The sequence below is a fragment of the Hordeum vulgare genome, chromosome 6H (assembly GCF_904849725.1).
Source record: "Hordeum vulgare subsp. vulgare chromosome 6H, MorexV3_pseudomolecules_assembly, whole genome shotgun sequence".
In the NCBI taxonomy this organism is placed as follows: Eukaryota; Viridiplantae; Streptophyta; class Magnoliopsida; order Poales; family Poaceae; genus Hordeum; species Hordeum vulgare.
Genome location: NC_058523.1, coordinates 502,960,059 through 502,987,821, shown reverse-complemented (window position 1 = coordinate 502,987,821; position 27,763 = coordinate 502,960,059). Strand labels below are relative to the sequence as shown.

The 27,763-nt window shown below is 41.5% G+C and overlaps 2 protein-coding genes and 1 pseudogene across 2 annotated transcripts; 2 read left to right on the top strand and 1 right to left on the bottom strand.

The window, feature by feature from the left end:
* The first annotated feature begins 4,240 nt into the window (after positions 1-4,240).
* LOC123403369 (shikimate kinase 1, chloroplastic-like) lies at positions 4,241-6,863 on the top strand. Its single transcript, XM_045097307.1, has 10 exons — positions 4,241-4,604; positions 4,872-4,918; positions 5,023-5,077; positions 5,180-5,252; positions 5,351-5,438; positions 5,599-5,681; positions 5,772-5,901; positions 6,166-6,244; positions 6,367-6,431; positions 6,565-6,863. The coding sequence occupies exons 1-10, from the start codon at positions 4,400-4,402 to the stop codon at positions 6,652-6,654; spliced, it is 915 nt and encodes a 304-aa protein (XP_044953242.1). The 5' UTR covers positions 4,241-4,399; the 3' UTR covers positions 6,655-6,863.
* Positions 6,864-8,221: 1,358 nt separating this feature from the next.
* On the bottom strand, positions 8,222-19,477 carry LOC123401474 (exocyst complex component SEC6). Its single transcript, XM_045095298.1, has 25 exons — positions 19,107-19,477; positions 18,132-18,170; positions 17,887-17,975; positions 17,687-17,777; positions 17,438-17,527; positions 17,251-17,330; positions 16,589-16,681; positions 15,627-15,653; positions 15,253-15,360; positions 14,387-14,525; positions 14,249-14,296; positions 13,578-13,633; positions 13,109-13,217; positions 12,840-12,980; positions 12,590-12,769; positions 12,382-12,465; positions 12,195-12,281; positions 11,290-11,334; positions 10,539-10,617; positions 10,134-10,203; positions 9,609-9,696; positions 9,287-9,376; positions 8,911-9,027; positions 8,728-8,790; positions 8,222-8,580 (listed from the first exon to the last, which is right to left on the bottom strand). Exons 1-25 carry the CDS (start codon positions 19,227-19,229, stop codon positions 8,449-8,451), a joined length of 2,268 nt encoding a protein of 755 aa, XP_044951233.1. The 5' UTR covers positions 19,230-19,477; the 3' UTR covers positions 8,222-8,448.
* Positions 19,228-24,220, top strand: LOC123405688 (annotated as a pseudogene).
* Positions 24,221-27,763: the final 3,543 nt, after the last annotated feature.

The window sequence follows — 27,763 nt, the reverse complement described above, 5'->3', positions numbered from 1 at the left end:
CTCCTCCACCTCTTTTGGTTTTTTCCACTTTTACCTCATGGGCTTTCTTTGGTTGACTAGACAGGCCACTAAGAGCTATTGCGCCACCATCAAGTCCACGTGGCCCTCTCGGGGAGTGGTGGGGCCACCTGGTGGGCCCCGGTACCCATTCATCACTCCGGGTACACTGTCGGCAATGCCCAAAATCCTTCCGGAATCCAAATACCAACTTCCTATATATCAATCTTCGTTTCCGGACCATTCCGGAAACCCTCGTGACGTCCAGGATCTCATCCGGGACTCTGAACAAAACTTCAGACAACAACACCTATAACTCAACAATACCGAAACGTCACCGAACCTTAAGTGTGCAGACCCTGCAGGTTCGAGACCTATGCAGACATGACCTGAGACACTCTCCGGTCAATATCCAATAGCGGGACCTGAATGTCCATATTGGATCCTACATATTCTACGAAGATCTTATCGGTTGAACCTCTATGCCAAGGATTCATATAATCCCGTATACCATTCCCTTTGTCATTCGGTATGTTACTTGCCCGAGATTTGATCGTCGGTATCTGTATACCTATTTCAATCTCGTTACCGACAAGTCTCTTTACTCGTTCCGTAATACAAGATACCATGACTAACTCTTTAGTCACATTGCTTGCAAGGCTTATATGTTATGTTGTATTACCGAGTGGGCCTCGAGATACCTCTCCGTCACACGGAGTGACAAATCCCAGTCTTGATCCATGCTAACTCAACGGACACCTTTGGAGATGCATGTAGAGTACCTTTATAGTCACACAGTAACGTTGCGACGTTTGATACACACAAGGCATTCCTCGGCGTCAGTGAGTTACATGATCTCATGGTCATAGGAATGAATACTTGACATGCAGAAAACAATAGCAACAAAATGACACGATCATATGCTATGTTCATAGTTTGGGTCTTGTCCATCACATCATTCTCCTAATGATGTGATCCCGTCATCAAGTGACAACACGTGTCTATGGCTAGGAAACCTTAACCAACCTTGATCAAGAGGCTAGTCAACTAGAGACTCACTAGGGACACAATTTTGTCTATATATCCACACATGCATTTATGTTTCCATTCAATACAGTTATAGCATGGATAATAAACGATTATCTTGAAACAGGAAAGATAATAACAACTATTTTATTATTGCCTCTAGGGCATATTTCCAATAGTCTCCCACTTGCACTAGAGTCAATAATCTAGTCTCACATCTTCATGTGATTTACAATGTAATGAATCTAACACCCATACAGTTCTAGTGTTGTTCATGCTTCGCTCGTGGTTGAGGTTTAGTCAGCGGATCTGCAACATTCAAATCCGTGTGCACTTTGCAAATATTTACGTCCTCTCCTTCGACATAGTCGTGGATGAGGTTGAAGCGTCGTTGGATGTGTCTGGTCCTCTTTTGAGACCTTGGTTCCTTGGCTAGAGCAATGGCACTAGTGTTGTCACTATCGAATCAAGAGCAAGGCGGTCGCAACCCCAGCGGCATCTCCCGATCTGAATTCCAATCCCAGAACTAAACTATGTTCAAAAATGCGGGGGAGGGAGGGGGCGAACCTCGGGGTGAATCTCCCAGCCGAAGGAGGGGAGCGCGGCGGAGGCGGCGGCGCCCTTGTCGTCGCCCATCATCGGGGGTTCCTAGCGGCGATGGGGAAAGGCAGGGAGCGGGGAGGGCGCGGTGCGAGGCGGACGGTGGCGCAGCGGCGAGGGGGAGCAGAGGGTTCAGCCGGCGGCCGCAGGTGCGGTGGGAGGGGCGGCCAGAGGAAGGAGAGCCACGAGAGCGGGAGTTTTTGGATTTGGATCGGGAGGGAGAGCCACGAGGGGAGGGGAGCGGGAGTTTTTTTTCACTTCTGGTTATCAATGGCGCACCCACATAAGAATGCGCCATTGGTAAACAGGGTTACTAATGGCGCACCTGGTAAGAATGCGCCATTAGTAGTTTTAAAAAAACTGAAGAAAAAAATATTAGTAGTGGCACATCGTGGACGTGGTGCGCCATTACTAGTTAAAACTAGTAATGGCGCACTTCCCACGGTGCACCACTCGTAAGTGTAGGAAAGGGTGGGGGCCAGGTCAAAGATAGTAATGACACACCAGACACATAGTGCGCTAACATGGACACTAACGACGCACCAGTATGTGGTGCGCCACTGCTATATAGCAGTGACGCACTAAATGCATGGTGCGTCATTAATGTTCATATTAGCTATAGGTTTTTTTCTAATAGTGTGATGTTGTGTGTAGAAACACAAACTTTTTCGGGGCGTGGTGATGGGTTTCTTCGTTAACTGTAGCAAAAATGTGTATTATAGCATACCGTATTACATTGTAGCCATATAGTTTGCGTGAGATGTGGTTTGGTTTTAGCTCCGCTACTCGTTGTTCATGCTACAAAGTTGTTTCACGATGTTGCACACATTACATTGGCTTCTATCTTGCATACATTAATGATTTTCTCAATCATCCGCAACGACCAGTAAAGATTTAGTATTGTTATACATAAAAGGACTTAACTATACGGCGCCGCATGTGAGGCTTCTTATGGGACGGTTAATTTCTTTTCCCTACCATGCATGCATGCAATGACGTCACTAAGATTCTTTCTATTGCCTTGAAATTTAAAAAGTTTTATCTTCAAAACCGTTAATTTAATTGACGATCCGTTTTCATCGTTGACTTTATCGCGACGAGATCTTCAAAACTAGACCCCATGTCGACATGTTTCGAGAACTTTTTTCTTCATCCATAATTGCCACATTTTTAGACTTACTTGTCGTATTATTAGCCACTTACTTGCCCGAAAAAAATAATTTAACTGTCATTTTTTTCTCGATGTGAACCATGTGTCGTATGTATCCGTATTTCAACATATAGCAGCATGGGCTAGAAAAATATGAAGATGACATCACAAAAATATGCATTGCATACAAAGCGTCACACAGAAAATACGTAGAAAAAGTGTTACACACAAGACATGTGTTGGCAGACCTTATTCACTAGCTAAATGCATCTGGTTAGTACTAATACTACTATTAATAGTTTAAAATTGCATAGTTGCTAATTTTATAAAAAACTTAATTGTCAAGATGCTAGTTTAACTATGCCGAGTTGTCATATTTACAAACGATGACAAAAAAAAAATTATGGTCACCGATTTTAAATATGTCGAGTTGTCATATTTTACGTGTAATCGCCTAAAAAAGTTAGTTGTACTTGCCATTTTAATTATGTGGAGATGTCTTTCAAAAATTTGACGATTAAGTTATTTTTTATCAGACAAGTAAATACTTATTAACATGACAAGTAAGTGCAACAAATGTGGTAAGTACGAGGAAAAAAAAAGTTCTCGAAACATGTTAACATGGGATCTAGTTTTGAAGATTTCGTCGAAACAAAGTCAACGGCGAAAACGGATCATCGATCGATTTAACGGTTTAAGAGATAAAAGTTTTTTAATTTTGATCATATAAAACGAATCTGATGACATCATGTATGCATGCATGTCAAAAATGAACAACCAAGCCACCGCACGGGATGTCCACCGTGTAGCGTTTCTATATAGAATTTTCCTACATAAAAACGGTGCATGTATCGGTATTTTTCGACGGTTTTGTGAAAGAAAAAAGATATTTCAACAACGTTGCATACGTAGGAAAAATATATTATAGCACATTGGATTTCATTGTGCGCGATAGAGTCAATGTGTAAGCAGTCGACTACTCCTTCGTGTGTCCGACATCCGAGCACGGAACCTAAAATACATTGTCATGGATGGAATTGCACACACAAAACATTTGGGATGTACCGCGCGGAAGACATGATAAGCAATCTTCAAGTCATTCGATATTATCTTTTGAAGACATTTGGGATATCTCAAAAAACAAAAAAGAAGACGTTTGCTCGCAGGCTACGAACAGATGCACGGCTGGGGACGGTCTGGCGTCTCTGCAGCCGTCCATGGCACGATCCTCTCCAGACACCAACCCGTCCGTCCGACGTGGCATAGGTGAGTCATCCCCCTACTAAATCCACCGCTCGATCCCTCCCCACATGTTACCCTGACCAAAATGCCCCTGACCAACGACAGCCGAAGAGATCAGCAGGGGGCAAGGTAGCTACGCCGAGTCAAAGGCGTGGGCAGCGCGGTAATTTCACCTCCAGATTACGCAACTACTCGGCAGCGTCTGGGGCGTCCTGCGCTGCCGGCAGATGTGCACGCACCCCCAGCTATTTCAAGCCCGCACATTTCCGCTGCGACTCCACCACTCGCCGCCCCTGCAAATCACCGGACACCTGCCAAAAGCGCGAGAGAGCCGCAGCCGATCGTGTGGCCGCGTAGTGGTGGCCGCAGAGCAGCCGCAGAGCAATGGAGGCGGGCGCGGGGCTGGCGCTGCAGTCGAGGGCCGCGGGGTTCGGCTCCGGCCGCCGCCGGAGCGCGATGTACGGCGGAGAGAGCGGGGCCCGGATGGTGAGCTTGCGGGTCGGTGATCAGGTGGGATCGCCGGCCGCCGTGCGCGCGCGCGGGGCCAAGCCCGTCGTCCCGCTCCGCGCCAAGAAATCGTCCGGAGGAGGTAGTACATACATCCTCCTCCTTTTTTCCCCTTCTGTGTTGTTTGTCACGATTGGTACGATTTGGCTGAAAGTTTGACGCCATCTGGGCCCAATTTTAGCCCGTTTTCTTTCTCTGTGTGTGTTGGGAGTTGTTGAGTTTGGGAAAGAATGGGATGCCAAATCGACTGGGCTGGAGGGTAGGAAAGGGGAGGAGAAAAGGTGTGATCTATACTATGACGAGATTCAGTGGAATTGACATTTTCTCCGTTAATCTTGTGCCTGCGCAGGTCAGGACAACTTGCATAACTCCGTTGACGATGCCCTCTTGTTGAAGGTACTGACTAACCTTCTGAATTCCTGGGAAAACAGAACCAAAATCGATGCTGGAGCTTGCATATATTGTGCCACCGTTCTAATACGGTTCCAATTTGATTTCAGAGAAAATCAGAAGAGGTTCTTTTCCAGTTGAACGGCCGGTGCATCTACCTAGTTGGTTAGTTCTTGATCCTTCTAAATTATGAATACTGAAAATGACCCCAGGTAATACTGATTAAAGTTCTGTATTTGTGACTGATAAGTTAATACATATGTGCAGGAATGATGGGTTCGGGGAAAAGCACGGTGGGGAAGATCTTAGCTGAAGTTTTGGGTTATTCGTTCTTTGACAGGTTTGTGTTTTCTCATGAATCTACCAATAGCAGTTTGCAAAAGGAAAGTCAATCTTGATGCTTGTACTGATGCATAGATACTAATGGCAACTTTACAGTGATAAATTGGTCGAACAAGCTGTTGGCATGCCTTCAGTTGCTCAAATTTTCAAGGTTCACAGTGAAGCCTTCTTCAGGGATAATGAGGTAACGATTGCTGAATTCATCTGCTAATAACTTGATCCTTCTGATTTGTAGCTTCCATTACTACTTACTAGTGATCTGAATGGGAGGCTTTGACATATGAGTTTATTTTCTTTTTCTTTGGAGACTTGATTGCTGATTATATCTTCTTTATGCTTTCCAGAGTAGTGTCTTGAGGGATTTGTCCTCTATGCGGCGATTAGTTGTTGCTACTGGAGGTGGTGCTGTTATCCGACCAGTTAACTGGTATTTTGAGCTGACCCTATTTCTCCTTGTGGAATAGTTTGTGCCTTCTCTTTTGCTGATAGATAATGTTGCGATCTCTTGTATTATCAGGAAAAATATGAAGAAGGGCCTATCTGTTTGGTTGGATGTGCCCTTGGAAGCTCTTGCAAGGCGTATTGCTAAAGTGGGGACTGCCTCGCGTCCTCTTCTAGATCAACCATCCGGCGATCCATACACAATGGTAACTACTTGATCTTTCAAATTTTTACGTATCGGAATATGGATATGAATATGGTAGATTAGTTTGTGTTAGTATTGTTTTTTCAAGGCACTGTATTTCTTCTATTCAGTTTTGAAACATAGAACTTCAATAGAGATCCATATACACAAGTTATACCCCAGGAATCCAAGTTTTTATTTGTTGTATCAGTGTACATCTGTACGCTTTATCTGTTAGTGTTGGGCTGTTGCTATAACTGACAAGCCGAATTCTTTCTGTCTTTAGGCCTTTTCGAAACTCAGCACCCTCGCGGAGCAAAGGGGCGATGCTTATGCAAATGCTGATGTCAGAGTTTCTCTTGAAGGTATGATTTCCATAATAGCAGCGCCCTTTCAGTCATCACATATTATTCCACAGTGACACTTGGTGACATCTTCTATGCATGTAACCTACAAGGAATAACAAATCTGCATTTACCATCTGCAGAGATTGCATCTAAGCTGGGTCATGACGATGTCTCTAAGCTGACACCAATTGATATTGCTCTTGAGGTATTCAAAATAACCTCCCTCCTTTTTTGTGGCCATCGTTCGGGTGCCACGCAAATTTCCTGTTCCCATTTTATATGTAAACAGATGATGGCACCACCAGCTTGCTGAACATAACGTCTTTGTCACTCTGCAGTCGCTCCACAAGATCGAGAGCTTTGTCGTCGAAGACAACGTCGCCGACTCGCAAACAGAGCCGCAGGCTGAAAGGATGCATACGCTGTAGGATGTTTATCCTTTTTGTAACATGTAGTGCGCGGCCTAGCGCCGTGAGTTTGAGTTGTTCGTTCGTTGTATCATTGTCGGGGAGAAAGCTGGAGTATCTTTTCGTTGTATCATCGACGGGGAGAAAGCTGGAGTATCTTTTCGTTGTAAGCTGTAAAAAAAAGCGGAACAATAAGGGAGCTAATATGACCAAGATCCTTGTGTGTCAAAGAACACCGGCTTCCCCCATGACTTGGTCTCTGTGCGTGAAATGCTGTTGTACTCGGGAGTCTGGTGAAGATCTCAAACCAATGCAGCGTGGACGCGATCACTGATCAGATTCCAGAAAACAGTATGTCGCCTTCCTTTGCCCCCTTGGATTGGATAAAGCCCGGGTCATAGGGTTGGTTGGTCCCGTTGGACGGACCGGCAGGACCGCCCTATTTAGGGCAAGCATCGCCGTCCATGTTAGGAGTATAATAGGAGGGCTGGGGCTTGGCTACGGCCAATGGAGACACTGTTCCCCGTGGCTTGATTGCTAGGTGTGGAGGCGCCCATACGCAGTGGCTATTTGTCTCGTCCTGAATCTGTTTCATAATTGGTTTGCAATATCATTTTCGGTCTATAAGGACAAGAGGATAGGGTACGGGCATAGCGAGCTGTTGCAGTGGTACTCCCCCACTGATCTAAACGATCTTGTAAATGTTTACAAAGGGAGTACAACCTGTGTCGGTGCAGGAAGTGATCATTTATTATGCCACTGATCCAACTGCCCTTGGCCTTCTTTAGTACAGCAGTTAGCATTGCGAAATCCTAAGAAACAGGTATTTTTGTTGCACAATGACAAGGGGAATCGGCTATAAAGGCTGCCCGTAATGGTAGTATCATAGGTAGTATCATGCATGTCAACTAAGCAATTTTAATGAGGTGACATGAAATTAAATGAAGAAAGAAAGGGTTGAATATGATATCATGATATCGTATCATATTAGATGATGTGCTATCATGTGCCATGCATGACATAAATGAACAACTTATGATACTAACATATGATACTATGCATTACGGATGTGGTATCATACACTAGTATCATATGCATGATACTAGTATATGATACTATCCATTACAACCAGCCTAATGCTTGCTTTGCTTGCAAACAAGCCTGATACAACAGTAGGACGACATTCTGGAATTCAACTCACATATCAAAGACTCCATAAATTGTCTAGTGATTTAAACGCTTCATAATAGATCACTACTTTAGTAATCTAAACGCTCTTATATTTCATTACAAAGGGAGTACAAAATATGCACTTTATGCCATTCCCAACATTTTTGACAGCTCGAACTGTTGCCAAAACTTGTCCTGGATAACGTATGATGTCCATCTATATAAATCAAAGTATGTAACCAGAGAATGTTACAGTTGCTGAATGATAACTGGAACTCTCCCCGAATCTCTGTCCTTAACACTCACCACTACCTGCGTCTCGTGGGCAGAGAACAGCAAAGCAGAGATATCATGTTCATCGTGGAAAAGAATAACAGCTACAAAACATCATGCCCAGCTGATGTCGCACAACAATATATACATCACTAGCAATTTTATTCAACGAGAATGACGAGGGATTTGGGGTTCCATCTTTACACAAAAATTCTCTGTTGCTAACCAAATAGAAACAATACATTCCAGATCTTCTCATGCCTCGCAGACGAAAACCAATAGGCTTAATAAAAGATGAACAAAAGAATGAGCAAAATAGAAAACAAAACCGTCTTTGTGGGTGCATTTACAATGTTCAGTACTAGCATATTCTCACTGTCCAAGCTTCCCCCATATGCCTTTCTTTACTGTTAGGCACTTCAATTTACCGAACACGAACCCTGACTTTGGAGGATTGCCATCTATGAGAGAGTTCTCATATATTTCCTTGCATTCTTGTACGACCTAAAAAACGAGTAGGATATAAGAATCTATAAACCATTTTTTCAGTAAACCTGGAAAACTTGTGTACAAATGGCAACATAATTGTCAAATTTTCTCATGAAAAATTGCACACCAGATGCTTATGGTGTGAGAAATTATTGTTCCTACCTCCTTGGCTTCTTTCCGTGGAATGCCTTCCCGCAGTGCAACGAGCTTCTCAACAACCTCCGACTACATAGCAGACGTGTCAAATTGCAGAGCATCGAAACAAATGAATGGGATGATAAAAGTTTATGGACTATAATAGTATGTGATCAAACAAAGGCAATTATAATGCTTGAAGGAACTTACCGGGCAATCTGGTTGATGTTCCAGGATATTTGTGTAAATGAGAGTGAAACTATCCAGACTCTCAGCTGAAGCAAGCTCCCTCAGATCAGCCAGAATTCGTACTCTGTTTTCAACTTTCTGAACCACATTGCAAAGATAGCATGTCAGAGAACTGGTCCACGTTATAGAAGAATCAAACCAGAATGTGGAACTGAATTCTAGGATAGATGTTTGAACGCAAAAATACATTAACCTAGAAGATGTATTGTACCACAAAACGAATGCACCCTACTCTTGCAGAAAATGCTTTTCAATATTCATACTGCCACATAATGTTGTTGATCGAAGGAGTTGTAGCTGTAAATAGTACGAAACTTCCAGCAGTAATTATACTTACAGTCACACTAGTGTGCTCTCTGAAGAAATCCATAAGTACTTCTTCATCTAGCCTCATCCTCTCAACTGTTTCTTCTTTTATATAATTTTTCTACAGGTGCAAGAAATTGCAAGAGATAAGATGAAATGAACTGTGAAATGATAAGGGTAATCGGTAAAAATACTGCCTGAACCAATAACACAATAGGAAAAGCTCATTTCAGAATGATTCTAGAGAACATGGAAGGGTCCTCCCTGAGTGATGACTATATATATCTAACCACCATTCCTCAAATCACAAGTATATAGTTACACTGAATAGTACCAAGGGGAGTTCTGCAAACCTGACTGAGAAGATGGTCAACATATACAACAATTGTTTCCTCTAGGCAAGACTCCACAAATCTTCGGAACGATCTATCTTCAATGTATCTAGACAAAAAAAAGCATTTACAATTATAAGCAGAAGATATGATGAATCAGTGATAGCAAGCATTTGGATGCCATAAACCCCAGTATAGCTTATAGGAATGTTATTAAATAGGCATCTATTATAAAATAAATAAATAAATAAAAATGATTAGCGTACTATTTATGGAACTGATCAATCGCACTGGAGTTCCCAAATTTGATGAACATGTATGAATATGATTTATGTTGAGATTTCAGGATCTAGTGATATAGTTCAGGTCATGGCACAAAATTTGGTAGATGCGCAGTTTTTCAAAATTTTGTGTCTTCAAACCAATTTGAAAAGTTTTCTGCTCCAAAATTCATAGGCATGTTATAGGTAAATAACGATAAGTATAATCCATGGTAGTTCTCAGGGGATACCCATCTGGCCCATAGCATTTATTGTGTAAACTTACAGTTTCACATCACCAAAATAATCAGCAAACGTGGCGACCAGATATTCAGTCACCATTCCATCCATCCAGTCTGATAAAAGTGAAGCACTGTTAGAAAATAACAATCTCTCTCTCTCTCTTCAAGATGCCAGAGAATTCATCAAATATGTTAACCACAAGTAGAAGAGGTAAACAACTACTTGCATACAGCTGCCAACTACAGATGGTGATTGAATAGAGGCAACAGCAATAGCCAAAAAAAAAAACAATACCAGTGAATAAAATATCTGAAGATACATATCAGTATATCACCATTGTTGTGGAAGCATAAAAACATAAGAAATGTCCCAGCGCTTTTCTGGGTTTCTAATTAAGAAACTCACAGATGTAGAGGAGCTGCTTGTGCTTTAAATACCAAGGAATTACCTTTTTGGTAAACCTTCGCAAGAAGATCCTGCACACCTGGGTCTTCGAAAATAACACCGACAGTTTGAAGGACCGCCTCCTGTTGACAGAATCGATAACTTTAGTTAAAGCAGCAATGACCTTTTGTTGTCTACAGACGCGGTAGTATCAAATAACATTGCTTGGAAGATGAATCAGCCAAGCTTGGCCAGTTCTCAGCATATGGGGCAATACAGCTGAGTCAATGCATGCCCACCACTCTTACCACCTGTTTCTTGGACAGTACTGGACAGGGATTGGTCAGAAACCAGTGTCAATAACCAAGAGTTAACCAGTTCAGTGCTTGCTTTTAGTACTCGTATAAATATTTAAGCAGCTTTTCCAGAATCGTGGCAAAGTAATGTGGAGCCCTTGGACCATAACTAGGTGAATCGGCAAGTTTTTTTTTTTCATTACCTCCCCACTCGTGACTGTTCAGTTTCTACATGGTAGCATGTATAGGCAAGAATCTCGGTTTCAGGACCACAATAGCGAAATCTCAACTAGCCCATAGCAGGTTGTGCAAACTTTTACACCAAATATTATTACGAACTTCCTTGGTTATACGCTGTAGCAACGGATGCAATTAAGTCATCCGTGTAGAAGTAAACATCAGACACCTCAAGAATCAATTTCACATTGATTAGCAGGTTGAGTTTCATTTCTCAAACCTAACACTAATGTTACATATACATATGTAGTGTATCTAATGCATGTAGATTGTAGAACAAACCTTGGCAACCTCAAGAAATCCTTTGCAAGTGTCTTCAAAATTAACCTGCAAAACAGAATTTTACTCACATCTAGAGTCTAAAAAAATGCTTAAGATGTGCAAAAAGAAACACAGAAAAACTGCAATAATAACACATATTTTCAACTCTATGCTGTCATCAACTTCTGAATTTGCTTCACATTCCCAGTTTTCCAGTCTTAGCGCCTCACAGAAAATATCATGAAGTCTCCCATGAAGTTTGCTCTCCCAGCAATGCATATATTTAGAACTAGCCTGCATGTACAATCTATATCTAAAATACTAGAGTATATATCCTACTTCACGAGTTGTGGTCCATGAGAATATTATACCTTACCTTCATGCTGAAAATATTCTACCTCCAGGCTGAAAACATGTTGCTTTAACTCCATGCACATAGAATAAGAAACTAAGCAAGGACTTTATACTTCCAACTTTTGAGATAGTTGGGCCCTATTGATTGTGCAATCGGTTCTTTGACGTCAATAAGGTGGTAATTGCCACGAAAACCCTACAAGACTTTAGTTTGTAACACATAACAACTTCCTAAACATCATGTACTTTAGACTAGAGAAAATTACTTTCATGTGCTATATAAACTACACCATATGACAAACACAAGTCATCTACCTTGATTTTTAAATTAAAATAGTCAGAATGGTTTTTCATGTTCTCGATCCTTCCCATGGAGACTAGTTCTTACCAGGAAACTGAACCTTATGGTATGCAGGTTCAGATACTAGGGATACTTGGGTAGTATTTTCAGTAAAAAGAAACAGGGAGAATTTAATGACGTATATGATTGAAAACACATGAAGTAATCTCCAGAGCAAGATTGAAAATGTGAAAGAATCTAAGGACCAGGTTTGATGACTCATCATTAGTACCTGTTCAGCATAGTTCGGAGGAAGCGCTTCCAATGTGCTGCTACTTAGCTCTGATGAAAGTTCGTAGCAACGCAGGTTGTTGTTAATCTGGTCAAATAATACAAGGACCATATAATAAGAAACAAAGAGTAGCAAAAACTGACATGGAACGGCTAAATGTACATAATACTGAAAGAAAACTACGGACCAATGCGCACAGAGATTCCAGACCGACATCAGAAGCTGGCTCCTCAAGACTTTGCCTCTCGGCTGCTTGAAAATCAAGCATAACCTATGAAGGTACCAAAAGAAGATTGAGTTGCCACATTTCAGTAATTTACTTCAAACTGCATGAAGCAAAGCACAGACAAAAATAGTTAAGACTAAAATAATGTTAAAGTAAACTTGATAAGTACCTGAATAACTGCGAGAGCAATACGATATAGCATGACATCTGTGCTATTTTCTCTTACGATCTGCACTTGCTCTGTCAATATTCTGAATAGATCTACAGCTGCAGGTGTATATAGTTTTCCATCCTCTGTACTCTTTGGTGGTTGTGTTTTATCAGCCTCCAAAATGTTAGTGTACCATTTCTACAGAAGCACAAAGGAGTATGAATAATCACGTTAAGGTCAATATGAATTCAAGAGATAAAGTTAGTACCTTAGTTGTTGCCTGCATACGCTCTACATACATGTTCATGAGGGGATCCAGTGCACCACTTTCTGAACAAACCTGGGCAAGAGACTCGTCCACACCAAGGCCAATAAGATTATCTTGATATTGCACAACCCAACCTGTTACCTACAGTATGCAGTCAATTAAGCATTACAAGCGAAATAAAAAGCAAATAGAAAAAATATACTGACAAGTGGCCATCACATGGAGAAAATATATAGCAGAATAACATAATGAATTTAAATATCACATACCTTCAGTATATTTATATTTTGAATATCATTTGCTCTTTCACTGAGCAGTCTTAGCATATGAATGAACCTTTCAGTATATAGATTTACCAGGAGCTGGAAAATTTCATATCTTGTAGAAATAAGAAAATCAAAGAAGTTAGTGGATGATATGGAAAATATTAGCAGTTACATGTCAAAATGGTCGAAATCATGAATCCCAGCCATCGACATTTCATGGAAGAAGAAGAAAAATCATGTTTCTCACCAAAGGGGTGTACTTTTAAGCAATTGGTGTATTGAAAAGTTATAATGCAACACATTTGGAGCATCCCCATATACTGAATTAAGAAGGTATATAGTATGGACATATCTTCCAAGGAGAAGATATGTTGAAGGCTCCTATCCTATATACCTTCTTCTCCAAATGGAAATGAGTACGATACTATATACCTTCCAAGGAGAACTATCGTTTGTAATACCATCGACATACCTAGGAGGAAAACATGGTGCAACATAGTCATAGATATCGCCAAGCTCTTCTCCAATCTGTATTGCATTAGGAGCAGAATTCCATGTCAGTCAGATCAAATCCAGACAAGTGTACTTTCTTCTAGAGAAATAGCAAACATTCTTTGTCAGGTCAATGTTTAAATTTATAGAACAAGTAGGATTAAAAATATATTTGTAGACAAGATAAATAACAAAAATTGAGGTCATCTACATCAAACGAGTGGTAAATTATGGAGCCAAAAAACGTACACGGTAATACATGATTACTAATGAACTGATTTTTTTTGCGCTACATTTTTTAATAGCCACGCCAGTCTTCTTTCAACTCAACATACAATGGAAATGAGTACGATACTTGAGAGCTGAGGTTCTTAGGTCCATGGGTCGAGTAGCTGCCCCACCGGCAAGGAGACAAGTCGTACCAAACTGACCCATGTTGAGCCGACTACCTTTGTGGGGGGGATTCTAGCTTGCTCATCTCAGGTGGTCAATTACACGTAGTTGACAAGTCCGGTTTGTACTCTGCAGGGGAGGGGGGATTCTAGCTCGCTCATCTCGGGTGGTCAATTACACGGAATCGAGAAGCCCGGTATGTACTCCAGGGGGTACTCTATGGTTTACTATAACATGTGTAAAAGTCAGAGCGCTTACTGCCTTAGCTTCCTCCAGAGCTTCCATCATATCTTCTGAGAAAACAAGCTGTGTGATCAAAACATTAGTAACTACTACAAATGCATCGACTGTGATAAGCACACAATGAAGCCTTGAATCCAAGCTCATAATGGCTACCTCACTGAGCAATTTGTCGAAGCGAGCCTCAACAGCCTTCCCTATGCACTCATAGCATTTATCCTTGTAGCCCTTTCCCTGGGTCTTTGATTTCTCTTGTGTGCTATTTCTTGGGGTAGATGCTGCCCCTGCACCTTTTCTGCCAAAGTGAACCAAAATCATCATCAGTCCATAGGAGATAACCTCGCAAAAGAAGTACTACTTTGCAAGGTTCTCACATATGTTATGTTTAGTGGTTTATGAATATTCAATAGACATCTAACAAACAATAGACTGAAAAGGCACAGTTGTATAAGACCATTAGACCAAGTGGTGGGACACGGCAGAAAAGCAATAAAATATAGGCGATTCAGCAAGCTTGTAGAAAGCAAACAAGTCGACTATACCCACACAATGGCTCCAGAAGATAACCATTACAAGAAAGAAGAAAATAGGCAAGGTTGTACAAAAGATAATATAATAGTTTGAGTTAATTGATCAGTCAACCCAAATCTAGCCAGTCTGCAGTTTTAACTATATGTATATGTGAAACAGCACATCATACAATGACCATAAGGACAATATACTACAACAGCTGACATGTTTCCTGCACCCTTTGCAGATCATGAATTAATTAATTTACTGGATCCAGGCACAAACTCATGGATGAGCAATTTCTTATCTAAACACGAAGTGCCTAAGTACTACTCCTATCTTCCGTGCATTTAAGCTAGCACAAAGGTAAATGGCATGATAACTAATAAAGATGCAGTGTCCAAAAAGATGTTACAACTTTGCTACTCAAACATGAAACTGTATGAAATCATACTGCCTATTGGAACTGGAAGTACAGAAAGATGTTCTATAGAAGAAGAAAAGTAGTGTACTTTGTCGTTCTACGTTGGTTTGTTATTGTCGCCATAGCGCCTGCACCCTCAGCCTCAGCTGCTTCCTCTGCAACTTGTTGGTCTATGATCTCTTGCATTTCAACAACCCTGGCATAAGAATTTGAGTTTGTAGGATCATGTGCAGTAATATATGTGTGAACAAAAAGATAAACAGGAAACGAAAACAATACAACTCATTTTCTGACCCCAAAAAATGTTATATTTCCAGTAATATTACCCTGATCACAGATCAGAACTGATAAGGAGCGCAAGCTGTCACTCCTTAAAAGTAATGATGGGGAAACAGTATTCAACCACTCAACTTCAACATTGGCGTATTAAAAATAATTTAAGTACATGGTGATAAGCTATACCTTAGAGCTCGGACCAACGTCTGAGGGCTGCAAAAGGGAAAAAGGAGAAAGTATAAATACTAGGGTGTAGTCCACATATATGCCTTTAATAATAATTAGAGCAGGTACATGCATCTTTCACCTTCGGAATATTAATCGCCCATATTTTGGAAAAAAAAATACAATTAAAAAATGATAAAGGAAGAACAAAACTTGTTTAAGAAAACACCCATTCTATTGAAAAGATGTGTTATAGTCTTGCAGAGCATAAGAAGATGTACCATGACACACCAGAGCCATATACTTATTATATTTGCAGCAAACCCCCCAGCGATAGCCCCATGCTTAACAGTAAAAGTTAAACAGACAAGATAACAATGCTTTAAACATAGAATTGCCTTAGTGTATCCAATTCTCCATTCTTTGCTTCATGTTAGACCAAGGATTTCAAGACTTGCCTCATCCTTACTACAATTTGAATTTTGTATTGCTTGATCTTTCAAAAAATTAAAGCTATTATTTCATCAGGTGTTTGAAGTAATCTGCCTCTTGCAAGTTTCATTTAGTACATTCCAAAATCATATACGAAGAATTCAAGAGGGAACAAGAATGCCAACAAAACATGGCCTCAGTTTTTATAACATGTGTACTTAAGACTATAAGGCGATTCAGTCATTTACTCCCTCCGGTCCTTTTTAGTCTGCATATTAGCTTTGTTCAAAGTCAAAGTATCTCTACTTTGACCAAATTTATAGAAACATGTATAAACATTCACAATGTCAAATTAATATTGTTAGATTCATTACGAAAGTAGTTTCATGATACGTATATTTGGTATTATAGATGTTGATATTTTTCAATATATATTTGGTCAAACTTTGTAAAGTTTGACTTGACCCAAATCTAGTATGCGGAGTAAAAAGGACCGGAGGGAGTACCATGTTAATAAAGAAGTCAAAAGTTCATACAACAAAACTGAGTACCTCTCTTTTGAAAGCCTAAAGAAGTTTGCGATATGTTCCCATAATGTCTTTTCAAATGTTTCCCACGATCGATCAACATCTTCAAAGTATTCTCTGTGGAAAGAACAAAAACCATCATGTGATTTACATATATGAATTTCATTGCAATACAGGCAACAAGCAAGATTTAAATAATATCTATTACCAATCCTAACAACATTTGCTATCATACTGCAAGCAATTTCAATTATGCAAACTATCTTAGAAAAGACCCATTATGCCGATGTTATAAATCTAACATGTCATCCTAATGTGGATCCATAGAGGATCATAAGTTTGCTTTCTTACACTAGTGTTTATTAGTCACTACTAGGTCAGCGGCTATAGCACTTTAACTTCTGCAATGGTATCATACAAGATTGATGATAAATAAGCTACATGTTTTACAGATGGACGGAAATTCAAAAATAGAAAGTGTTAGTTGATTACAGTTGCATATGCAGTCAGTAGAAGTTTCTTTTAAACACTACTGGCATGTTTGATATGTGAGCTTAGGATGAACCAAACCCTGGTTAAAAATGCTTACCTCGTTCTAACAAGACAAGGCAACGGTAAAAGGAAAACTAAGGATGATACACCACATAATTATCCTAGTTATACAGATTAAGAGAGGGGGGTCCCACCTCAATCGGCCAACTTCTTCCTTATGAGATCCAGCAGTAGCTAAAGCAAAACGCCTCTTTCCATCAAGAGCTGTTAATCTCTAATTTCATCACAGGTAAGATCATAGAGAAGTCAGATGACTAGAACACAACCATTATGGTTATCCAATTTTTGTGTTAACTGACAAGTCAAAGAAGAAGAAACAACCTCGTAAGTGTGAATCAATTCTTTGTCATCGCTCAAGGAGTCACGTGCTGCAGCTGCTTCAACAGAAATGGACATCATACCTCCAACATCCTACCATGCATTGACAATCAATATATCAATTTTTCGTGCTCAATAACTTGGTTAGCTCAACCTATTGGTAAGTTAGAAAGTATACAACTATACTTAACACATAGCAAGTAGAGTCGTAGTACAATGCTATTGTTAAATTAAGATCAGCAATCAGCAAACCTTTAAAGTTGTGTTCAGGTTGTTTCTTGCATTGCTAAGGAGCTTGATCCTGTCGTGATTCTCGATTAATGTTTGACACTCCTGACACAACCTGCCGTCATTGATGATCAATAGAGCTGTAAGAAATTAAGGAAAACATACATACAGCCTCGAGAAGTGACAAGCATGTGGAAAGGTGGAAACCAAGATGACAAACTTACTTGTCTATATCTATGAAGTTCTCACGTAGACCGTTTATTGTTTGCTGCGATAACGCAAGAGCGCTGATGCCAGCATGAGCTTGCTCGACCTGTCAATTTTCACAAAAGGTACTTATCATCCAGCAGGCAGACATGGAGGGTGCAAATGACTGGATCAGAAACTGTAACTTAGGCAGACTCCAGCTAATCAATAATGGTGTTCAAATGAGTAAGTTTGGCAGATCATAGTAGATATCAAATCGTACCTGTTCTGCCACCATTGAACTGAGTTGGGTATCATTTGTCTGAAGAATTTGTAACAGATAGTCAGACAATCAGCAGGCGTATAAAATGATTCAAATAGTAAACATGTTCATAATATCTCAATGTAATTTTTGTATGTCAGTATACTTTTGACACATGGCATCTTATTTTTTACCTTCATGTAAAATAATAGCCGCATTTATACCAAAAAAATAAGAAGTACTTTTGAAGGAAATGTGAACTCAAATTCAGGCACTGCTTGGTGCTCAAGCCATATTAACAGTTATGGCTTGCTTGCGCCTCAACTAGTTGTAGTGCGCATTTGAACAGGAACGGCTCATCCTCAAATAAGCTACAGATAACCCATTTAGAATTATTATTGTTGTTGATAGAGAAATAACTCATGAAGACTTGAAGTTACAGGTCACAGCCCCAGCTACAGCTGCCGGAAAATTCTGACTACCGAAAAGGACTAGCAGTAACCATGTGAGACTCGATCAAAATCCAATAAATTCAGGCTCGGCTGAATCTCAAAGACCAGATAAGCATTTTCTCAAGCATCATCAGTTGGCACGAACAGCCTGCTTGTGCGGAGACCCCTCACAATTCCCACACCTTAAGCAAGCGCAATTATACTATGCATAAAATAGCTAGTCATGGATCGAAACTTGGCTAATAAATCAATTCATCACAATTCGAGAACACCGCCATCCCAGGACGAACTCAACCGCAGCAGAACCAAGGGGGGGCGGAGGCGAACAATTCCATGGCAATGTCGTCATCCAGAGCGAGTGGAAAAAAAATTCAGCGAAATGCGGGAGCCATCCGGAGCGAAATTCCGGGACGGCTTCACCGAATCTGCTCGCCCGCCGCTACTTGAGATTCCGCCACAATTGGCCAGCAGAGAGAGAGAGAGAGAGAGAGAGAGAGAGAGAGCGTGTCCGAGGGTGGGGGAGGGATCGCGTGGCATGCGTCACCTGCTGCCGCGAGAGGTAGTCGGCCTTAATGGAGGCGATGGAGGAGAGGAGGTCCTGGGACGGGAGCAGCTTGGCCACCTCGCGCACCGCCGCCTCCTTGGCCTCGATGCCCAGATCCTCCATGACCCGCTGGCGCCGGCCGGCCGCCCGCGCGCCGCCGCCCTGCGCTCCTCCGAATCGAGGCGGGCGGGAGCGGGAGCGGGAGGGGTTCGGCGGAACGGTGGGAGCGGTGGGCGTGCGGGTGGGGGGACGGAGATCGCGACGAAGGCGTGGTCGGGTGCGGCGTGTGTTTTAACCGGAGGAAGGAATGAGGGCGGGGGGTGGTGGAGAGATCTGACACTTCGGTTCCACGAAACTCACTTCGCTCATAAACTCCACTGCCATCCCCGTTGTTTTCTTCCATAGAAAAGAAGAAAAGTCTGCGTCCGGCCCTTGGACGGCATTTTCGTTTCACGGGTGACGAAAATTCAGGCGCGGTGCCGCGTGGCGTAGCTTCGGCCTGGCCGACGACCAACGGGGGGGAGAAGAGAAGGAGAGGGAGGGGTGCGATATCCACACTTTCTTTTCTGCGGACCTCACTTTGTAATACTAACATCAAAAAAGACCAGAAAAATAAAATATCACTCCCTAACCTAGTACTCCCTCCGTCCCGTAATTCTTATCGTTGTTTCGATTTAAATAAATCATGGGACGGAGGGAGTAATTAAGAAACCAATGGATTTAAGTTTTTTATTTCACCACATGGTATTCCATTTATGTTGACACTCACCCTCTCTTAGTCGAATGGCTTTCAGTGCTTACACAGTCATAACACGTTTGATATTTCAATCCTAAGTCGTCATTGTCTTGGCATAAGATAAGAAATCTGTTTTTTCTGTGAAGTTTGATGGGGCGTGCATGTTTGATTATAGATGGTTTCTTCCGTCTTCAATTCTAAGCTTGTGGTGGTGTTCATTTTCTATCAAATCGACAACGATATGAAAGAAAAAAGCATGAATTATTGATTAATATTGCATCCTGAATTGTATTTTTTTTAAATGATTAACATGTAAAATAACACCATATTCAAAATTTACATATTTTTTCATCAAATTCCTAACGCTATTTATTTTATTTTATTTTATTTTGTGGAAAAACTTTTTGTAAAATCGGCATCTTGTCCTTGAAAACGAGTTTTTACAAATGACATGTGAAGATTATGTAGTGGAATAGTATTCACTCTTCTAGCATTTTGTTGCTTTATTTAATTTCTATTTTAAAATTCTTTCATTTTTTAACAAAAAAAATGTTCATCAATGAAAAAAATCTCTTGTATAGTTCTAGTTTAATAGTGCTAACAAAATTACTTCGTTAACTTTTTAGATACTAGATTGTTTTTATAAATACCCATTAATTAGCGTCCAGGCACTTTCTTGTGACGTTCATGTTTTCAAGCAACATGACTAGAACAAAAAGGTGTGAATATATATGAACTTTTTTTTGACATGACTTTTGTAGAACTTACAAAGACTAGTTAAATGCTCGTGCATTGCCACGAGACAAAATATGAATATGCTAGACATTAATGATAGCTTCCACAAAGAACATGTCACACATCCAATTTACTCGCGCTAAATATCGATGTCATTCTCCTCGTTTACCCTTTCCGCAACAACCAAGCACCCACTCCTTCCCAATCCCATCCCAACCTAAATGACGTATTCACGACAAAAATACAAAAAATAATATAAATTAAGATCTTTGTTGTACTAAATCATTTAAAACCTGCAAGCAAAACAACAACAAAAGTGCTAAAAATGAAGCAAACATTAAGATTCATAATTTGATCATACAATTTACATGATACATGAAATCAATGTTATAATTAAATTATAATGTGCCCTGAGTGAAAACAAAAATGTATAAGAAACTGGGGCAACTACATTAGTGTGTAGAGCATCCTAAGCTGGCACACCACCAACCCTCCTCGTCAATAGTGAATGGGATACATCTCTTCCTCTCACATCCAATGCATGCCATTCAAAATCTAATCCTGATGTTCCGAATATTTTTATGCCGAGGCACCAGATTTGGAGCTCCAAGGTGGGAAAGATGTTGCTTTCGCCACCAACGTCACTTTTGTCCCAGCGACCAGATGAAGCAGATCAACAAAAAAGTTTACAAGAGGTCATATCAAATTCAGAATCAATCATATATATTTCCATTCCTTTCATTGCATAGAGGCAAATATATGAGTATCACTTGAGAATACATCTGAAAAATAAAAGCATCAATATAGAATAGATAACTTGTAAAAAGGTCAACTTTGAGACAGAACAAAACATGTAGAAATGATGAAATGAGGATCAGGGACAAATCCTACAATCAGGATAAAAACTATTTGAATAAAATAGTACTATTACTTTGTTTAAATGACAATCTTTTTTATGTTGCATCAGAGCTCGCAAGCTAGATCATAATTAAGGTTTTTAGATAGGTAACTGCATAATTTAAAGATAAAGTTATTGCCATTTCCAAAAACCACAAATAGAGAATAAGATGAAGCTTTCACGGAAATATCACACTTCTACTTAACTTATCTACAACATATCTCACTCAGCTTGCGACAGCTCGAAAAACACCATGGAGGCATGAATCATGGGCATCATGGGTCCCCAACTACTTTGTTCCGTCGCTATCGAGCAACTCAAAGCAAATAAGGCACTTCCTTCCAGGTGACCTCTGTGACGCCCTGCTCCATATACCGTCCATGTCATCATCGCGGTGCATCTTACACTGATTTAAACAAAGCGGTTTTAAAGTTCAGTCAAATGGACAAAGTGCTTTTCATCCCTGGTTTAAACACATAGAACATGCAATGCGCTAGTATGAGATAATTCAAAAAGTCTTTCAACATGTGAATTAAAAAACTTTATTGCATATAACCTCATTCAAAACAGGTCCCCTCGACTGCCCTTTAAGTAGATTTATGATAGATGCTTGGGGGCTTGTCATAATATGCATGGATTTTGAAATACCCATGTGGTTGGCAACAGAAGATTGAATCACTCATTTGCATATCATCCGTGCACCCTCAAGAGTTCACGGCGACCTCAACGTGTGGCCTCAACGCACCGTAGGCGACGACTCACCAATCGACGGTATAGCACCGAGCCACCCTGTATAGCAATTTTATGAAAATCTCACAATACAGGAGGCTCAACATTTGCATATTGTATCAATTTATCATAAGGGATCCAACTTTGGTACCTAGGAGTTCTTTTGACAAAGCATATCAATATCACCCCCTATGTGAATCCGTAAACGTGCAAATGAGTGCCAATACCATCATTCCTGCGGTTATAATCTCTGATCATAGCACGTGTATGTTTTGGTCATCTGACATGAATGTAAGTTTGTATACTTTAACATAGTGGCTGATAGCTTGACATCAAGTAACAAAGGGCAGTTTCAGCTAGAATGACATTCCAAATAAAAAAGAACCATGGCAAAGCTCTATTTGCACAATTAAATTAAATTAACTCAACATTTTTCTGGATTGACCATCTGTTGTTGACAGTTTCTTGACATAATGCGTTCATACTTAACATGTACTCCCTCCATCTGGAATTACGTGTCGCTTAAATGGATGTATCTAGCACTGAAATACCTCTAGATACATCCATTTGAGCGACAAGTAATTCTGCATGGAGGAAGTATCATTTTATAAACATTGTCAATGTTGGCTCTATGGTTTTACTTGATTTTAATATGGTATTACATAATACATGCCCATATCTACCAGGAGTCAAGAGAAGGCAATGACAATCCTGATCTGAAAGAATCTATATTTAGAGAGGTCACTTCTCCTATTTTGGCAACAGCTAAACGGCATGAAGGGTACCAAACTTTGTGGCAGATTTGCTATGATATCAGTGATACGGTTCTCCTCCGCAATCTTATGGTAAAATCCCATGATCATATCCCCAAATTTTCTTGGAATATGCCTTGTTGTATATGTTTTCAGTGACCTAGCATATAATTATTCACTTTCAACCAAAAAAGTGTTATGCAACACGGTTCTTATATTGATCTTGTGTTGCAGCATGATAGTGTAGGATCTCATGGGGGATTCAGTTTCTACGTTTTTAAACAACTAATCAACAGCCGGCACCACGCTAAGTTGTTAAGGCTGGGAGAAGAATTCCAGGAAGAGCTAGCTAATTTTCTGAAAGACCGCAGCGATCTTTTGTGGCTTCACGAGATATGTTTAAATCAGTTCTCAACTGCTTCAGAGACTCTTCATACCTGTGCTCTGCTTTCAAGTCCGGGAGAAGATGTTGACCTAACAAGCACCAGAAAGTCGATGTTCTTTGTTGAAAGAAGACGTCTCCTCTATCTCTCTAAAATTGCTGCAACAGCAGGTTAACTATTTCTTCTGGTATACTTTCCTTCTATACCTCCAGCTATGTCATGTTTGATGTAACCACATATTATACAGGTTTATGTAAAACTGGCTTCCAGAGATGGACAAAGTAGTCTATCAAGTGCTAAGTAAATGCGACGAATTCTATGATTCTCTCCATCACGAAATTTTCACATGCTTAGGACTTGTAGCTATTGCATAGTCTTATGTGGACGTTAGTGTTAACCAGTCATGTTCTTCCATTGTCTCGCCTTTACATGCAATTCCGTTGTTGGTAGGGCTAGTAACCCAAAATCTACCCAGAGGTGGATCATGGATCTACCTCTCTGCCCATCATGTCTTGAAGCATTCCATATTTAGGATAACTTGCTTGATGACATCTAGGTGGATGGCTTATCATTTCTAAGGGAAGTCAGAATGAATAGCTGACGAAATAATTTTTACCTTTTCTTTACAGGAAGAGATTGTTCAGCATGATCCAGAATATGCACAGGGCAAACATACAAGCAAGCTTCTTCGGCCATCAGAACTGATCGAGATGTGCATGAAGAGAGGCCGCGAGCTCTCTCTCAAAGCCTTCGAAGTATTCGCCTGGACAGGCTCCTCGTTCCGAAGCTCCAACAAGGGCCTCAGCAGATGTGGCCTCCGGCCGCCGTCGCCCGCCATCGCCGAGGGGGTCGTGGAGGAGGCGTGGAGGGTGTGTGAGTAGGGGGCTGGGGGCGAGGGAGATAAGAAATCAGGCGGCGGCGTGATATTGCCTGTGGCCGGCAACGGAGGGGGAGCGGACGGGGCGGCGGCACAAACCCTAACACCGTCGCATCGCCTCTGAGGCCGCGTGCGACGGGGAGACGAGGGGAGGGATGGGATTAGCGGTTCGCAATTGAGGACGTGGGTGCGTGGTCATGTAGAGGGTTTTCTCTATGAATCGGTTTTTCTGTATTTAATCGTTTGGTTTATGGAGGGATGAAAAAAAATCGATGGAACTGCTAGCAGTGGAAGTGCTAGCGTTAGGAGGGGGATCGCACGAGGTTGAACCATCACGACGGCAGATCCCCTTTAATAGTAGAGAAGTGCATGGTCGTGCCGGCTTAAATAATGCCTTGCTATTTTCGTCTCCATATCAACATATTGTCCCATGCTCTCGTCTTCGCCGCTTCAACCCACATCTCTCTGTAGCAGTTTTTCATCACGTTCTGAATATCCGCATCCTATTATCACTATGTGTAGATCTTATTTCACAAACTTCCAAGTTTTTTTTTCTGATATTGTTTGGCAAAGATATAGTAACACTTTAATGCATCAATATACTGAAATATATAGTATAATGATATGACAATTACCTGATTCATGCTTGTAGCCTACTACACTGGGCGCTCCATCCATATTCTAGGCGACGTGGCTACAACACACCCATAGGATCCACCATATCTCTGATAGTTGCCACAGAAAAATAAGCTTGTTAGTGTTTGATGAGCATCAAATGAAGAAGGATTCTCTGTCCTTTGTTTTGTCTTTGCCTCGCTTTTCAACATCCTCCTTTGGCATCTCCTCCCCCCCTCCACTGTTGTGTGCCATCACGAGCCACCTATAGGAAAAAAAGTATAGAGAGAAGGATGTGTTTACTGTCCATTCCGGTTTGTTTATGTGGCTGCTACCACCATCATAGCTTTTAGAAAACACACATATTGTTCTTAATCTACTCACACATGGAAACTGTTGGAAATATGCCCTAGAGGCAATAATAAATTAGTTATTATTATATTTCTTAGTTCATGATAATCCTTTATTATCCATGCTATAATTGTATTGATTGGAAACACAATACTTGTGTGGATACATAGACAAAACACTGTCCCTAGTAAGCCTCTAGTTGACTAGCTCGTTGATCAAAGATGGTCAAGGTTTCCTGGCCATAGGCAAGTGTTGTCACTTGATAACGGGATCACATCATTAGGAGAATCATGTGATGGACTGGACCCAAACTAATAGACGTAGCATGTTGATCGTGTCATTTTGTTGCTACTGTTTTCTGCGTGTCAAGTATTTATTCCTATGACCATGAGATCATATAACTCACTGACACCGGAGGAATGCTTTGTGTGTATCAAACGTCGCAACGTAACTGGGTGACTATAAAGATGCTCTACAGGTATCTCCGAAGGTGTTAGTTGAGTTAGTATGGATCAAGACTGGGATTTGTCACTCCGTGTAACAGAGAGGTATCTCGGGGCCCACTCGGTAATACAACATCACACACAAGCCTTGCAAGCAATGTAACTTAGTGTAAGTTGCGGGATCTTGTATTACGGAACGAGTAAAGAGACTTGCCGGTAAAAGAGGTTGAAATAGGTATATGGATACTGACGATCGAATCTCGGGCAAGTAACATACCGAAGGACAAAGGGAATGACATACGGGATTATACGAATCCTTGGCACTGAGGTTCAAACGATAAGATCTTCGTAGAATATGTAGGATCCAATGTGGGCATCCAGGTCCCGCTATTGGATATTGACCGAGGAGTCTCTCGGGTCATGTCTACATAGTTCTCGAACCCGCAGGGTCTGCACACTTAAGGTTCGACGTTGTTTTATGCGTATTTGAGTTATATGGTTGGTTACCGAATGTTGTTCGGAGTCCCGGATGAGATCACGGACGTCACGAGGGTTTCCGGAATAGTACGGAAACGAAGATTGATATATAGGATGACCTCATTTGATTACCGGAAGATTTTCGGAGTTACCGGGAATGTACCGGGAATGACGAATGGGTTCCGGGAGTTCACCGGAGGGGGGCAACCCACTCCGGGGAAGCCCATAGGCATTTGGGGGGGGTCACACCAGCCCTTAGTGGGCTGGTGGGACAGCCCACCAATCCCCTATGCGCCAAGAGAGAAAAAATCAAAGGAAAGAAAAAAAAAGGAAGAAGTGGGAAGGGGGAAGGACTCCCTCCCACCAAACCAAGTAGGACTCGGTTTGGGGGGGAGAGTCCTCCCCCTGGCTCGGCCGACCCCTTGGGGATCCCTTGGACCCCAAGGCAAGGTCCCCCTCCCTCCTCCTATATATATGGGGCTTTTAGGGCAGATTTGAGACGTTTTTCTCACGGCTGCCCGACCACATACCTCCATAGTTTTTCCTCTAGATCATGTTTCTGCGGAGCTCGGGCGGAGCCCTGCTGAGACAAGATCATCACCAACCTCCGGAGCGCCGTCACGCTGCCGGAGAACTCTTCTACCTCTCCGTCTCTCTTGCTGGATCAAGAAGGCCGAGATCACCGTCGAGCTGTACGTGTGCTGAACGCGGAGGTGCCGTCCGTTCGGTACTAGATCGTGGGACTGATCACGGGATTGTTCGCGGGGCGGATCGAGGGACGTGAGGACGTTCCACTACATCAACCGCGTTCTCTAACGCTTCTGCTGTGCGATCTACAAGGGTACGTAGATCACTCATCCCCTCTCGTAGATGGACATCACCATGATAGGTCTTCGTGCGCGTAGGAAAATTTTTGTTTCCCATGCGACGTTTCCCAACAGTGGCATCATGAGCTAGGTTCATGCGTAGATGTCTTCTCGAGTAGAACACAAAAGGTTTTGTGGGCGGTGATGTGCGTTTTTCTGCCCTCCTTAGTCTTTTCTTGATTCCGCGGTATTGTTGGATTGAAGCGGGTTGGACCGACATTACTCGTACGCTTACGAGAGACTGGTTTCATCGTTACGAGTAACCCCCTTTGCTCAAAGATGACTGGCAAGTGACGGTTTCTCCAACTTTAGTTGAATCGGATTTGACCGAGGAGGTCCTTGGATGAGGTTAAATAGCAACTCATATATCTCCGTTGTGGTGTTTGCGTAAGTAAGATGCGATCCTACTAGATACCCTTGGTCACCACGTAAAACATGCAACAACAAAATTAGAGGACGTCTAACTTGTTTTTGCAGGGTATGATTGTGATGTGATATGGCCAATGATGTGATGTGATATATTGGATGTATGAGATGATCATGTTGTAATAGAAATATCGACTTGCACGTCGATGGTACGGCAACCGGCAGGAGCCATAGGGTTGTCTTTATACTAACATATGTGCTTGCAGATGCGTTTACTATTTTGCTAGGATGTAGCTTTAGTAGTAATAGCATAAGTAGCACGACAACCCCGATGGCAACACGTTGATGGATGATCATGGTGTGGCGCCGGTGACAAGAAGATCGTGCCGGTGTTTTGGTGATGGAGATCAAGAAGCACGTGATGATGGC